Genomic DNA, 15,720 nt, shown 5'->3' on the forward strand with positions numbered 1-15,720 from the left:
TTATTGTTTGGTTGGTCATCATGTAGTTGAACTTTTAATTGTAATGACAGAGTTGACACATGTCATTCAACGCAGTAATGTAGACAAGAAATTTTGTGTATGTGTTATCTATGAAATAAATAAACTAGCAATGAATCAAACAGTATAAAATATGCAGTTCGAAAAGTTATGAAAAAAAACTCTGTGTAAAATAGGTCACTTGGTGTAAACTATGGCATACTACTACGGAAGAAAATGATAAATTCTACCCCTTTTCGGTGGTGAAAGTCCGCGATGGGCTTTATGCGATTGGGGCTCCACAAATGGTATTTTTTTCTTTGACCTTTTATAGTACCTTATCAGCAATTATTACTGACGCATAGTTAATTTATGCTTCGTGATTTATTTCATATAATTACTGGTAATATTACTTTGTGTACAATTGGTTGATTTTAAGTTTGTGTGTTATTAAATTTTACATGAGGTATCGGTATTTCAGATACTTAAAGTTAAATCAAGGAATCCAAAAGAGGAACTAAATTGAACTGCATCTTCTTCAGTTAATTGTATACATTTCAGTGATAATTTGATAAATATGTTGACTTGCATGGCGAATTTCGTATTTTTTTTAAACAACACATTAAAAAATATTTAAATACAATACTTAACAAAATACCATAATTTTAGCATTGTAAGTGTAAACCATATAGGAGTATTATTGTAAACAAATTTTATAAGTTAGGGGAAAGAGTTCAAACCCGTAAGTTGTAAAGGTATAAATTACAAACCCTCGGGCAAAGCTTGGTCGTCGTCAAGCACTGAATAAGGCCGTATATTTTTTATTTTGTAATTAATTGAACTAATATGGTACTGTAAGGGTCGTGTATAGTGCTACATACATACAAACACAAGCTTACAAGATATACATAAGTACATACATGATTTGTATACAAGTAACTAACTTAATTAATTTTACATCACTACTTACCTAGTTTGTTGTTAATCTTTCTTGTCAGTTTAAGCTTAATTAGCATTTGTAGTGGTATCAAATTAACTCATTGTTGTCTGTGAGTAACATTCAGTGACAACATTATGCAATTGTTTTATCCTATCATTTATCTGTTTTACTTATTAACATTTCCGGAGGCATAAATGTGAAATAAAGTAAAATGTGATTTTACTTTAGGAGATTATGGCTTCAATGTAATTAGTAGGGATTGACAAATCCGTAAATTTAAATTGTGCGCACATACGACATATAAAATGCAGGTTTTGTTTTAAGTTTAATTTTTTTTTTACAGTGACACATTTTCACTGCTGCTTGTCACATTAAGTAGTACCTAGCTACCTAAAAAATGATAGGTTAAGGAGAAACATCCATTCGGTGATGATAACGGTCAACAATTTTCTTAAATAGCTTAGCTTAGAGTAAGCTACTCTCGCGTCTTGTTGACTAACATGACACTAATCGACTATAAAGTTTTACTAATATGGAAAAATAATGCGTAAATATTAAAAATGCAAAATCTTTCAACTTACATTTTTATAGACATGGATAGATATTTATTTTATTAGGAGTTTAAGTGATACTTTATGTGTCGAGTATGGACGATTAAACGCCGAGCGATAGCGAGGCGAATTAAGTCCATACGAGTCACATGAAGTCACTTAAACTCCGAATGAAATACAATATTTTATTTTCAAACGATTAATCTTCTTTTGAAATGATTATTTCCTATCTTCTTGCTTCATTAAAGAGTTGCCTTGATTTCACTTACCATGGTTACTATGGCTGACAACCACTATGATTTTCACATATTTATACTCCGGCGGAGTATAAATGTTTTATTTATACGCCGGCGGAGTATAAGTAGTACTTATACGCCGCTCAAACACGGTGTCATAGAAATGACATTTAAACCCCGGTAAGAGCGTCATATAAGTGTCAGTTATATGACGTTTGAAAATAAAACATGTTTATTCACAATCGTTTTAACTAAACTGGAAAATAAAACAAAAAAGTCCCAATTTAAAATATAATACGCGTAAGTCAGTAGGTAAAAATAGGCTTTTATTAATAATAATTTGAAATACAATAATTAAATCCGATTTAAAATCGAGTTGCATGGAATTTATAGGTTGGAAAGTGGACATTTTCCAACCGTTTCCAACTTTGTTCATTTTCCAACTTTTTAAAAGTTGGAAAGCCGTGTATTGTCGACCGATTGTGAATAAAATAGTATATAAACCTAGTGGAAAGTTTCATCCTTTCTGGAAAAATAGTTCACATCGGGGCTTCGCCCCTCGGTAAACTTTCATTTGTCTCGAAAGTATGTAATATACTACTACATACATTTTGAATGAGGTTTCAATTTAATTGCCAAATCAAATAAAAAAAAGGCCACCTGTAAGAAACAAATTGTAGATAAAAAATAAATAAAAAAACTTTCTTAGGAAGTTAGAAGCACTTTTTCATATAAAATCCGGGCCATTTTTATCTGTCCTCCGCACTCTCAACTTTAGAAAATTGCTCGGTGTAAGGTGTTTTTCGGACTTCGGACAAAGATGTTCTAGTCCATGGTGGCCTATTGCCATCTTCATTTGACGGGATTATAGAGTTCGAATTTGTTTTTCGGATTTTTTGGTATCTATCCATTTTAAAATAAAAAATTAATTTCGTCGCTGTCAAACGTAGTGAATAAAAAACCCAAACAGGGAAGTGTAACCAAACATATTTTTTTTCAAGTGAACAGATACTTTTTATCACCAACTTCATTGGAAATGAAGACTGCTTATGTTTATATATAGGACTACGTTTTTAAGTTTTTTTGAAGCGGTTGTTTAATAAATACAATACGAAATTTACATCGGGTCACATAAAAAATTCAATTAAATACAGCGTATTGTCTTTACCAATTCTGTTGAAACACCACGTACTTTATTTTGCACTAACAAGTGATGTTTCAATAGAAATGGTAAATACTATATTTATTTGAACTTTGGTCACGTGGTTCATGTTTGTATAGTTACAATTAATTTAGATGTTGTCGAGGAATTGTTTTCGTGGGTTATTTTTTACGTTTTTACATTTGGTAACATCTAAAATGGCGTTCTAAAATTTCTTCTGTTCCTTAAAATATAAAAGTTAGATTTACTTTGGAGTTACTAAAATTATGAAAATGTTATTAACAGGTGCCCAAGCCTCAAATAATAACTGTTACCGACGTGCATGCGATGGAAACTGCGTGTCAATAACTTTACAATTTTTTGTGTGTATTGAATTATTATTAATATTTATATATTTTTTCCATCCGATCCAATTTATCGATGAAATTTTGCACCATATAATATATTTTGTTTTCTTCGCTATTTTAAAAATGAACTAAATAGCAGGGTTATTATGTATGGCACAGAAATAAAAAATATTGATGACACGATTTCTGAGAACTGTCTCGTGTAGACAGGTATATGGAAATGTAATGTTTTTTTTTACTGTAGCTGTGGTTGTTTATCGTTTTTTATGTAAAACAGCGTATTGTAAACACAATGTAAATTTTAAGTTTCGACGTGAAGTCTGCTTATCCATTCGCTTTATGATAAGTACTACACAAGCTTTTGTCCTGATTTTTGCTGTCTTAGAATAATGCTTCGTAGGGCGAGCGTGAACAAGCAGTTTTTTGTGGCGCTACTGTCCGGCGTCGTAGTCGGTTTCATTACCGCCTATGTGATCCTTTCACCAGAAATTCTTTTTGTGGCCCTGGGAGACCCCCACACCAGCCAAGAAATGGAGGCGGCCGCTGGTCCATCAATTGACCCGGGAGTACACAAGCATGACGAAGAATTTCATCAAATGGAAAATACGACCGTTTCCGACTTGATGCACAAGAAAATACGAGTGTTGTGTTGGATCATGACAGGCCCTAGTAACCATGAGAAAAGGGCGAAGCATGTGAAGGCGACGTGGGGAAAGAGATGCAATAAGCTGCTGTTCATGAGCTCAGAGAAAGGTAAAGGAAACGGAAGTTGATAGTTAATCTGTATGCATGCGATAGGGTGGCAGTGGGTGAATATGTGGAATAACAGTATAATAATATGTTTTATAAATTATCACTGACAGCGGTATCAGCATACACGGAATTTGACAATGATTTTTTTCGGTATTTATTGAAATTGTGTATATAGACGCGCTTTGAATGCAACACAACATACTCGTACACAGGGCCGCCGTAAGCGGGGGTGCAAGGCGTGCACCGCACGCGGGCGCTGCCAAAGGGGGGCGGCAAATTGGCACGCAAAGCAGCACTTTTCAAAATTCCCAAAATAATATAAAAAAATGTACAACTCGAAAAAAGGGTTTATTGAGACTTTGGGAGAAAGCAAAGAAAGAAATATTGTTTAGGTCATCCAGTCATCGATAAATCAATAAACATCTGTTTTTTATAGTACATGGTGAACAAACTTGTAGATCGGTAAAGCATAAAGGAATAAGTTTCCAGAATTGCGGATGTTGTTTGTCGGAACGTCAAGGGGGATGTTAGCAATAAATTAAATTATTTTAGTAATTCACAGAAAGGTATTAAAGAACATTGCTCCAAAAATTAGTTGGTGTCCGAGCTGGCAAATGCAACAAAGTTGTTATTTGCACTTGTAGTTTGGACGATAAATTTATTTTATTTATACGTATCACATTTGCAAAATCTTTGATGATTTGCTGGAAATATCCGAAGATACTTCTTCATGGTAGTTATTTGTTCAACGATAATTTGATTTGATAAGTATTCTGAATCAATCAACATCTTAACTAAAATGATGCAGAATCCTAATATCAACATCAAAGTATATATCAATTTACTTAAAGATGTAATAGGTTACTTTACCAACTATCGTTCAAATGAAAGTTTTGCTAATATTATACCTGAAGCAGACAAACTTGCCTATGAAATTAATGTTCAACCATTTTTTCCGCCAATCCAAACCGTGTGTCCAAGAAGAAAACCGAAACATTTTGATCACGAGCAGAATTACGAAGTTGTAGATCCAAAAATTAATTTTAAAATAATTTTTTTTGTCGAATTCTGAACCAAACTTTGTCTTCAGTCCTCAGAAGAAGACATGTTAAAAAACTGTAAAGATTTACATTTAAAACTTGCAGTTGATTCCCTTGGTGAGGTCGACATTGCCGTATTTAATAAGATTAAAGCTTTAAAACTGCACTCTTCAGCTATACCGTTAGAAGATCCCCAACAAATTTTACGTATTGGTGTGAAAACAATTTAATCTCAACTTTTCCGATACATCAATAGCATTAAGAACTTTGCTTACACCACCAGTCTCGGTTGCATCGGGCCAGCGATCCTTTTCAAAATTGAAAATAATAAAAAATTATCTCAGATCAACCATGAGTCAAGGCAGGCTAAGTAACTTATCTATTGTTGCAATTGAACATGAACTGTTAGACAATTTGGACATAAAAAAATAGTTGCAGAATTTCCCAGTATGAAATCTAGAAACATTCATTTGGTTTAGTAAAAAATATTTAATTATGTTATTTGTATGCTTTAGGTTTTTTCGTTTCTTTTTTTTTGTATTCAGTCATATTATATGGATACATATGTATTTATGTTTGTTATTAACAAAATAGATTTGTGTTCGATAAAGGTATTTATTTGTTTATTTTATACGAAATAAATTTTAATTTTAACGTTTTAAAGACTGGCCTTTAATTTTCCACTGATTTTAATACAATTTTTACTTAAAAAAATCTTGTCTATATTGAAGAGGGGCGCTGAATTCAAACTTGCACTCGGGCGCCAAAAGTTCTAGCGGCGGCCCTGCTCGTACATGTGTAACATAAATCAGTGTACTAGAATCGGCGAACAGATGCAGTAATAAAAGTGCGTGATCAGCCGGTGAACAACAAACCTAACGTTGTCCTTGCCTAGACAACATCTTACATGCAGCCTCAGTAGATTCGCGCTAGCACGAGCTGTTCGTGTGGCTTTCACATGATTATACGTCTTTTTAAATGGCTACTAATAACAGGAAAAAACGATAACTCACAAAATTGACTGAACTGAAAGCTGATTCGTACACGATAATAAATTGTTGTGTAAGATTTAAATAATTTTAAAATACAATTCATTGAAATGACATCATCAAATTATTGGTGGGGATGATCAGCCAACACAGTGAAATGACATGTCATTATTGTGCACTTCGTACTCAAAGTTGAACTATTTAACATAAATAAATAAGGGTTAAGGCAAGTGACCATATGGCAATCGACATTAAAAAATTTACATGGGGTAAACGACTATTGCGAGAAAAAGTGATTACCGCGCTGTCATTTAAGATATTACTTGCAATGATTTAAATGAACTTGTAAATAGTGCCTACTGTCCACCGTGGAATTTGAAATAAAGAACAAATCCCTTTAGGCTGTTTTAACTTTAAGTTCCGGTGTTTTTTTATAATTCACCAGAATAGCTGTTGCCCGCAGCTTCGCTTGTGTGGATTTCACAATTAGGTCATTTTTATCCTCTGATAGGGTTAATATAGGTATTCATTCCTCCCCGCCCCCGTAAACCCGTATAACTTAAAACTCCTATACAAAATTGCATCCCCTACTTTACCCGGTTTACCATTTTCTTGTCAAAAATCACAGTCCGTAAAAAACTCACTTAATATTATTTGAAATGTTGTAAATGTTTTTTTTTTTTGGAATATGGAATATTTAATTAACATGGATAACTGCTAGGCTAATTAAGTTTGCTGCAGACTTACACCATTATATGTGTTATGATGTGGCCAAATTTTATTATTCATCAATCACTAATAGCTCCCAAACATTTGTTATTGATAACATAATTTACGCAGTGTTAAATTTTGTAGTATTTTTGGTAGAATCTCGTAGACAAGTCAAATGAAAATATAGCAGTTTAAACGCAAAACAAGCAGTTAACATACCACAACGGTTTTATTGTTTCTTTATTATCGTCTGGATAGATAGTGCTCGTAGTAATATTTGTTAAAAATATACATGCATAACAAATTTTGGCATATGGTTGCACACCACAATCAAATTTCAAATTTTATGTACGGTTTGTCGTTCAGCCACTTCATTCACAATATGTTCCAATTATATATCTGATGGCAGAAAATTCAGTTGAAGTGCAGAAATAAATTATTTGATATCCTTGAATTGTGATATATTATTATTGTAATTGATGCAAACCATTTTAATAGCTTTTGATTTGGCCCCGATTCATTTAAAATCATTTTAGGACAGGCCAACACATTTGTTGTGCAAAGATCTCTAGCAGGCGTTGTATGATGTCATAGATACAGTGCCGCCAAAAAATTTCAGACGTCAATGTCATTCAGTCGTCAGATAGTGTAAAGCAACCTTTAGATGTTTCTAACCTAAATATTTGACAGTCATTTTTAACTTTCACATTTGACACTTACATGAATGTAGCTGTAGCGTAAGCTGGAATTTTGAAAGTTTGACATTCCAGCTGTCCGAAATAATGACAATAAAGCATAGACTACATTAAAATTTTTGACATGACAGAAAAGTGATGTTTGAAATTTTTTGTCGGAAACTGTATATGTGTAGGAATACAAACTTCTCACACCCAGTGCCTATTAGAGTGGCTGACTAAGTAAACGACTTGAGAGGGCTACTGAAGCCTTTAACATATATAACTATACACATCGGATAGATACGAATTAAAACAATACTTGGTACTTCAACTCACAAAAAAAGGTACACAAATACTTGTTGAAAAAGGGGAGAAAAGGCGATAGTGCAATTATTAGTAAACTTACCGAGATTTAAATGGCTGCATTTATTACACTGACTAGACAGAATTGAACAAAATGTGCTTACTGTATAATAATAATTATTATTATTGTTACAAAGAACATCGTTGAAAGTGTGAATTTGCCAGAGTATAAGTAACAAGTGTGAACACTTTAAGGACACATTTCTTTGATTTTTAATTCCCGAGCGTAAGCTAAGGAAGTATTGTAATTGAATCCATCGGGTGACTGGTAACTTTCAAATTTTGTCGATGGGTCATGATCCCTAGAATACGAAAACATGGGTCTCCCGTTTCCCTTTGTCTGTATGTCCATCGTCTGTGTCGATTTGTATAATCAGCTCCATCAATAATATGATGACGTCACATGCAAATTGTACATAGTAAATGGGTTTTGATTTGTATAAAATAACATACTCCTACCCAGTGGCGGTTGGTCGGGGTGCGTAAGGTGGGCAATGTCCGACCTAATTTTTTAGAGGTTTTAAAATTAGTAAAATATAAATTTCTCAAATTTTATAAAAAGTACTTGAAGCCGATAACAAATCCTTGCAATTATGTTCTTTAAACTTTCTTACGTTCAACATGCTCATTATACTCCTTATTTTCGGATAAAAGTGATCTAAGGGCTAGCCCGAGACGCCTGAATTAATCTGCACGTGCGTTCCGTACCCAGATTAGTCTGAAAAATAGAGAACACTGCATTGTCGCAGGTCCTGTTGCACTGGCGGGCGTGGAGTGGGGACGCACCACGAGTCACCAAGCCCGGGCTAGCCCATGACACAAATATAAAGCATACGCGCACATACTACATATTGGATTGGAGCTTCGCTGAGGAGAAGAATTATTACTATACGCGATCTAAATGATCTGATACGACACCTGGTGTCAAAAATGTGCACTACTCAGGAGCATAGTGAATGATGTAAATACTGTTGGTTGTACAGTGAAATTTCGTTGTTTTATGTTAAACCAACAAAATTAAATAAGTTGGTCCCAGTATTCCTGAAAAAATGACTGTTAACAATACAAATTGTTGTGTTTTTCGCTGCCATAGCAAAAACAATAGAAACAGTGGGCTCTCTTTTCATAAATTCCCCATAAAAAACAAGTCATTTGTTTAAATGTTATGAACAGGTAAGTATTCATATCAACAGTAAATTTAGTTTAATCAGTATTTAACTAAATTGTTTTTGATTATCAGTATAATATGTATATATATATATTATATTTTTAGGTTAGGAATCAGGGAAAAAAATGGACAGATATAAGACTTGGATGGTAAAGCTAAATATGGGAAAACCAGCAACAAAGCACATGAAAGTGTGTTCACTACATTGTAATCAGGATGATTTCATATTGAGGATTTGATTTGAGGACCCAGGTGGGTTAGTTAGCTTCGTGCTTGCTCACTACACCTTGGGTCGTGGGTTCGATTCCCGCCTTGCCTTTTGGGTGTTGTGTATGTCATGTTTCCTGTAATTGGGCCTCCAGCTTGTTAGAGACATCATAGGATAAAATAAATAAAAATATTACCTGGTAAGTACAGATTTGGGTAAATGTTAATGTATAATAGACAATAAATGAAATATTGTAGATGTAAGTATCATTACTAAAGAATTACTACCTAGAAGGCCCAAAAATCGAGACTTTAAAGCAGTCAGAAGTACAACAATGAGAAAATCTGAAGGTTACATAATTTCAAGTACAGATAGTACTGATGTAAATTGCTTCGACAGCAGTCAGTTACATCAAAAAACTGTTTCAAGTATGTATACATTTGATGATATTTAAAAAATACAGATTATTTTCTAGCATTAGAAATGGAAACCGTGCAGGCTTTGTTACATTTACAAAATTCACAAAAAAAGGATAAAAATATTCAAGTGACAAGTGGAGATTTAGTGGCACCTTTTATAAGTACACTTAAATCTGATAATGATCTAAATACAATGGCTGGAATACCATCCTTTCTGTTATTTAATGCTATTGTTGCAAATTGTGAGATGTTTGGAAAATTCTGTAATAAACATAAATTAAACTTGAAAGAACGTGTTCTGTTAACTTTTATGAAACTGAAAAATACATTTTCTTATGCTGTTTTAGCAGTTTTGTTTAAAACGGTGACAGCAATAACCTGTAATATTATTCATGCTTTATTATTTTATTATTATGCATTATTCCACTCATGCATAGTATGAAATGAACACTTAATTTAAAAAACAATCGCTATAATTAATAAAGTTTTCACAGAAGTTTTAACACCACATGATTTAGCATGTGTTCACTTAAAAAGTTAAACAAAGGGTTAATAAAATGAGAACTACAAAAAAAACTGACACAAACAACGAAACAGGCTGTAAACTGAACAAATCCACTACAAAAACGCTCGATTTATTAACACAACACACTTTTTTCACACGATGGACACTTAAGACTTGCCATAAAGGATACGTCAAATATGCCTTAGAGCGGCCATGTTGCAGTTAACAGTGGCGCCCCCAACGGTCATTTAGTTCGCGTATAATGAAAATTGAAAAAGGCATTGAAAATTATAGGTACATAATTTCTTTTAAATAATTAGTAATATAATTTTTTTAATAAATTCAATTTATTTTATTTAGTGTAAATGGTGCGGACAAAACGCGAACTACGAATATTTTTCATTACGACTAGTCGTCATCAGAGACTTTAAATATGTATAGACCGGCTATGTGGCCTAAAACTTGATCGCGCCAAATTTAAAATCTCAACAATTTCAAAGTTATAAAAACACGATCTTAACAAGTTTATTTGGAATAGTAAGGTGTTGCCGATGAAATGAAATACCTTTTTGACCACTACTTTTTTGTTTCGAATTACCATACTACCATACAGCACAGCTCACTGGCATTTTCGGTCAAAGTTCACTTAATTTTTAATTTATTAAATACTATCGTAACAAACGCGACACCATTGGCCAGGAGCTAGGTCCAATAAACACAAAAACCAACAAATAACAGCCACACTCAGCACCCAACAAACAGACTTTGCTATTTCTGTTAACAAAAACTCGAAATACGTGTTCAGTATCATAAACATGGTAAATTTTTAACCAAAATGTAGGAGTATTTGTTTATTGATGACGTCATTTCAAAATTTTGCTGAATACATCTATTGAAAACGTGCAAAACATGATGATGAGTCTAAACTTCTTATTTATCATTTCATTCATATTTTTTAGAATTACTTACGACTCAAAAAAATTAATGAATGAGTCAATTCAACTTAGTGATGGAGACGTTTTAAGGTTCATTCACAATGACAAAATGAGTAATTAGAATTAGCATTAGAATTAAGCTCAAAACCTTGCAAGGTGAAATATCATACAAACATTCACAATGACATAAATTAGTAATTACTCTTAGCAATTAACGCAGAAGCTTGCAAGCTCCAAACTTTTGCGTTAATTTCTGTATTAATTTTATTTTTGCGCCTGCGCACGAATGTTAACTACAGTGTCCTAACCTACAATAAAATTGAAAAAACTCGGGAAAGAGTCAATTGTCAATAATGGTTTCAAGACGCAAAACATTACGACTTGCTGTGGCAGTGTTGTCAGATTAATTACTTACTATACGCAAAAAACAACGAAGATGGTGGGTAAGTAAAGCCAACATCCAAAAATACAGAATGCGATAGAGAATCTGCGTGCTGCGATATTTGTATCATAGAGGGCGTTACAAAAATTAGTTTATTAATTTTATCCTTGTGAATGTATGTCTTTGGAGATTTTCTGAGCTTAATTCTAATACTAATTCTAATTACTAATTTTGTCATTGTGAATGAACCTTTAAAGTTATCGTAAGCACGGTAAATTTGTAATCAAAACATATCTGTTTATCCCCTCCAAAAACTTGATGACGTCATCACAAATTTTTTTAAAGGAAAAAGTCATTTGAAACATCACGCAGCGCGCTTCGTTACATTTACTTTCACATTACATACATACCTTTATTTTAACTTCTATGGGTTCTTAAAAAAAATAAAATTCGCAAAATGAAATTTTCTAATTTTTCGAAAAAACTGGATATGTTTTATTGTACTTCAGGGGCAACCATTTTTTTTACTTATGGCCTAAACGGAATAACCCAAGAAATTTTTGTAAAAGAAAACAAAATCTGTGGCACACACAGTGAATAAAGAAATTTTATCCACTCCTGAAATCATCATGCTAAACTTCTACACGTGGTTAAAAAAATATTACAAAAAAGAACTTCCCTCGCACCTTGCGTACAGTTCAACAAATTGAGCTTCATCGAAAAAAAAATGATAAAAGCTAATTTTGCCGAATGCATTGATAAACCACTAGTACAGACTCATAATATTTTGCACTTTTTAGATAAAGTCAAAGCAGAACGAAAGAGACGAGGGGCGGGGTTTATGATGCATGGCTTTTAGACCACAGTGGCGTAACGATTGTAGCTTAAGAAAGTTACGTAGTTAGAGTAAATATTGTGTACTTTCAAAAATCATTGTGAACTTTAAAGATTAAAGAAACTCTAAATTACATAATCACATTCTTAAAAATATAACCATTATTTATTAAATGTGTACAAATAATATAATTTGGGTTTGGGTACACGCCACTTCAAAGACGTTCTCCCCGTCCGACCGAAATAAATTGACACTATAAGTAAACCACGCGATGGTCCTTTTCCGTTTTGCACCAAACTCTACCTATAATTTATTCAACAAGATTTTAATTAACGATTTACTAGGCTGACGATTAAAGAAGATTAAATCATTCGGTTTTGCAGTTAAAAGTTAAATTGTAAACTGCTGTTATATGCCTATGGTAGACGAGTATGTGATGTTATTAAGTTTAAATAACATCTATCATGCAAAATTTTTTTGAGATGACGTCATCACATTGTTGGGGGAGATGATCAGACAAATTTTTGATAGCGTTTTACCATCTACACGATATTCCTACAATGTTTACAAAAAAAATTGACAACCATCAGGAGACTATACCTATCTAGAATATCCACACAGACAGCAGAAAGACGCAAATTAGATACCTATTTTCTCATTTTCTAGGGCTCATGAAATGTCGAGAATACATGGAATTAACATGGACCGTATTATAGTCCGACGAACGATATAGTAGTTATGGCTTAATTCCTGCTCAACTTGCGGTAATGTTTACGAGTTTCGTAAATCTGCTTGCCTCTCCTGTTGTAAGAGTAACAAATAAAAATTAATTCAATGCGGCACATGGTCTAAGTCTGTGTAATAGCTTATATTTATTGAATGTTATGAGCGATCCGGTGTAAAATGCTTAAGAAATCACATTCGTAAACGCACAATATCTTTAGCCAAACTTTACAACTATTTCTTAGCTTATGGCAGCACACTATACATGAGAAGTGAGAAGAGATTATCACAGTCTCTGATGGTTTAGTGATTTAGGGAGCCTACCCGGCAAGTGGGAGACGTAGGTTCGACGAATCCCACTTATTAGGGCTGTGATATTTTTCCTCATTTCCACAAGCTCATTGACTCACTAAATCATTATTGAGCGGTGTGGATCATTATTCTATTGAAAATCTAGCATACCGCTCATAATCTCATTTGTCTAATGGATTGGCTCAAGTATAATCAAACTTAGCGCAGCATAAAGATTTCTTAATTGTTTATTTTAAAGTTTTAAACACATGGTACTCATTAAAATAGTACTTTTATTAATTAGATGACACGTTACCGGCAGTAGCACTTCCTGTAAGTGAAGGACGCAACAATCTCTGGGGCAAAACCAAAGAAGCTTTCAAGTATGTTTATCAAAATCATTTAAACGACGCTGATTGGTTCTTGAAAGCAGACGATGACACGTAAGCGTTGCAATGTTCCTTTTATATGTAATTACTTTTAATTTAATTTGTAGGTATGTGATATTAGAAAATTTAAGGTATATGTTACTCCCCTACAGCCCGAAGGAACCTATTTACTTTGGTTGTAAATTTCGGCCTTACGTTAAGCAGGGTTACATGAGCGGGGGTGCTGGATATGTACTGAGCAGAGAAGCGGTAAAGAAATTTATCGAAGTAGGTCTTGGTAACTCTACCAAGTGTTCAAAATCAAACACTGGAGCTGAAGACGTCGAAATAGGAAAATGTCTTGAAGCAGTTAGTGTAAAAGCTGGCGACTCCAGAGATTCTTTAGGAAGAGGACGCTTTTTTCCTTTTGTTCCCGAACATCATCTCATTCCGGGGCATGTAAAGAAGAATTTCTGGTATTGGCAGTACATCTACTATGAGAGTAAAGAGGTAGGTTGGGAACGTTCGTTTATGTTTGATATTTGGCAACAAAAAGAAAATCGAACGTAATCTATGTAGTTAAGTACGTAGTTTTGATAAAAACTAATCCCCTGATGCCTGATGTATATCAAATATCAATTAAATGTTAAAAGCCAACAAACATTTTGCCTTTAGTTGGTCAAGCTGAATGCAACTCATGGTTTCTACAAAATTTCTCAGTGAAACTAAGATCTAGTAAAACCCGTTTTCACCTTCTTTGGCGACACCGTCTAAATTAAAAGCATACGTTAGGGTATGCGTATTTTAGGTATTATACGTTCACGTAGTAAATATCCACCACCAGTGCTGTTTGCGCCCAAAATATACACGGCAGTGTTGCAAAAGTTTCGTTTTTGAATAGAGATGGCACGCTAGGTTAATAATAATCTTGCGAGTTTTTCTCGTTTTTTATATGAAATCTATTTATTATTCTAGGGTATGGATTGTTGTTCCGATAATGCAGTTTCCTTTCACTACGTCACGCCAAATCAAATGTATGTATTAGAATATCTAATCTACCACCTACGTCCTTATGGTATTTCATATCACGTGGATATGCCACCAGAATTACTCGAATCGGAGCAACGCGAAAAAACGGAGCTGACTTCCTCATAATTTGCTCAATTTTTGTTATTATTTTCGAACCTTCAATCATAGAAATGACTAGTCGATTGTACCATTGTGAAACTATTTGTGTGTGCGTTATTCTTTACAACTTGCGCTTAAGAGTGAAAACAATTCAATACTCATCAGTACTTCTTTTCAATTGAATTGTAGCGAAATACTAGAGCAAGTTGCGGTTATTTTTTATAGATTGCCATATTTTTCTAATTATTGATATTCTGTATCGGGAGCAGGAATCTCATTGTCCTTATCAAGGAAGTTACTAGAACGCGATTAAGGAATTAGTTGATAAGAGTAATCAAACAAATATTTACGGCTTTTTGTGCATCACAAATACAATTATATTTTTTCTTATTTTACTCGACCTAAGTTTTTGTATACTGGCCAGTTTTATGTGCCATCAAAGTACGTACTGTAGTCATTAAAGGATAAAAGACGACTCAATACGCATATTGTTGTAATTTGTAGATTTTATTTATTTTAATTTTACTCATTGTTCCTTTGTTACTTAATGTATAACTTCTTTAACGTTTATATTTCATCTTTGCTAATTTGTGGGTCTATTCTTTCTGTATATATCATAACTGATGATGTGAATTATTCATTTTTACGCTAGTCATGTTATCTAATGTACAAGTAAAGTTGTTATACATTAAGAAGCTAAACTGCATTTATCAAAGCATTTATTACCGTCACAGTAATCTTCAACTGTTTTTTGCCAGTGACATTAATAAATGCAATTAGCAGTTTATTTGTCCATATACTCTCTACATCATTGTATTCACAACAATAAAATATATACCTATATTTAAGAATAGTTTGTATTTATACTGTACCTACCTTGCTTTTAGAATAAACACTGTTAATCTATGAGAAGCAACAGACGATATTTTCTGTTTGGGAAAATTCTGAACGTGATAATGACAATCTCTTTAGAGGAAAAAAAAACAGGGTAT

General features: G+C 33.3%; 1 protein-coding gene and 1 long non-coding RNA gene across 3 annotated transcripts; both read left to right on the forward strand.

The window, feature by feature from the left end:
• The first annotated feature begins 17 nt into the window (after positions 1 to 17).
• LOC135133324 (glycoprotein-N-acetylgalactosamine 3-beta-galactosyltransferase 1) lies at positions 18 to 15,579 on the forward strand. 2 transcript variants are annotated; one of them, XM_064061692.1, is made up of 5 exons: positions 18 to 305; positions 3,619 to 3,986; positions 13,537 to 13,675; positions 13,729 to 14,110; positions 14,576 to 15,579. In XM_064061692.1, exons 2-5 carry the CDS (start codon positions 3,623 to 3,625, stop codon positions 14,753 to 14,755), a joined length of 1,065 nt encoding a protein of 354 aa, XP_063917762.1. In that variant the 5' UTR covers positions 18 to 305; positions 3,619 to 3,622; the 3' UTR covers positions 14,756 to 15,579. The 2 variants fall into 2 exon arrangements, with proteins under 2 accessions (XP_063917762.1, XP_063917760.1); XM_064061690.1 differs by having other exon boundaries at positions 19 to 305; positions 3,634 to 3,986.
• LOC135133328 (uncharacterized) lies at positions 8,626 to 9,907 on the forward strand. The gene is made up of 4 exons (XR_010281169.1): positions 8,626 to 8,939; positions 9,040 to 9,341; positions 9,400 to 9,570; positions 9,618 to 9,907. It is a non-coding gene; the product is annotated as an uncharacterized LOC135133328 (long non-coding RNA).
• Positions 15,580 to 15,720: the final 141 nt, after the last annotated feature.

Source organism: Zophobas morio, unplaced genomic scaffold (genome assembly GCF_036711695.1).
Source record: "Zophobas morio isolate AGI-343-1 ecotype UQ-CSIRO unplaced genomic scaffold, CSIRO_AGI_Zmor_V1 ptg000021l, whole genome shotgun sequence".
Lineage (NCBI taxonomy): Eukaryota > Metazoa > Arthropoda > Insecta > Coleoptera > Tenebrionidae > Zophobas > Zophobas morio.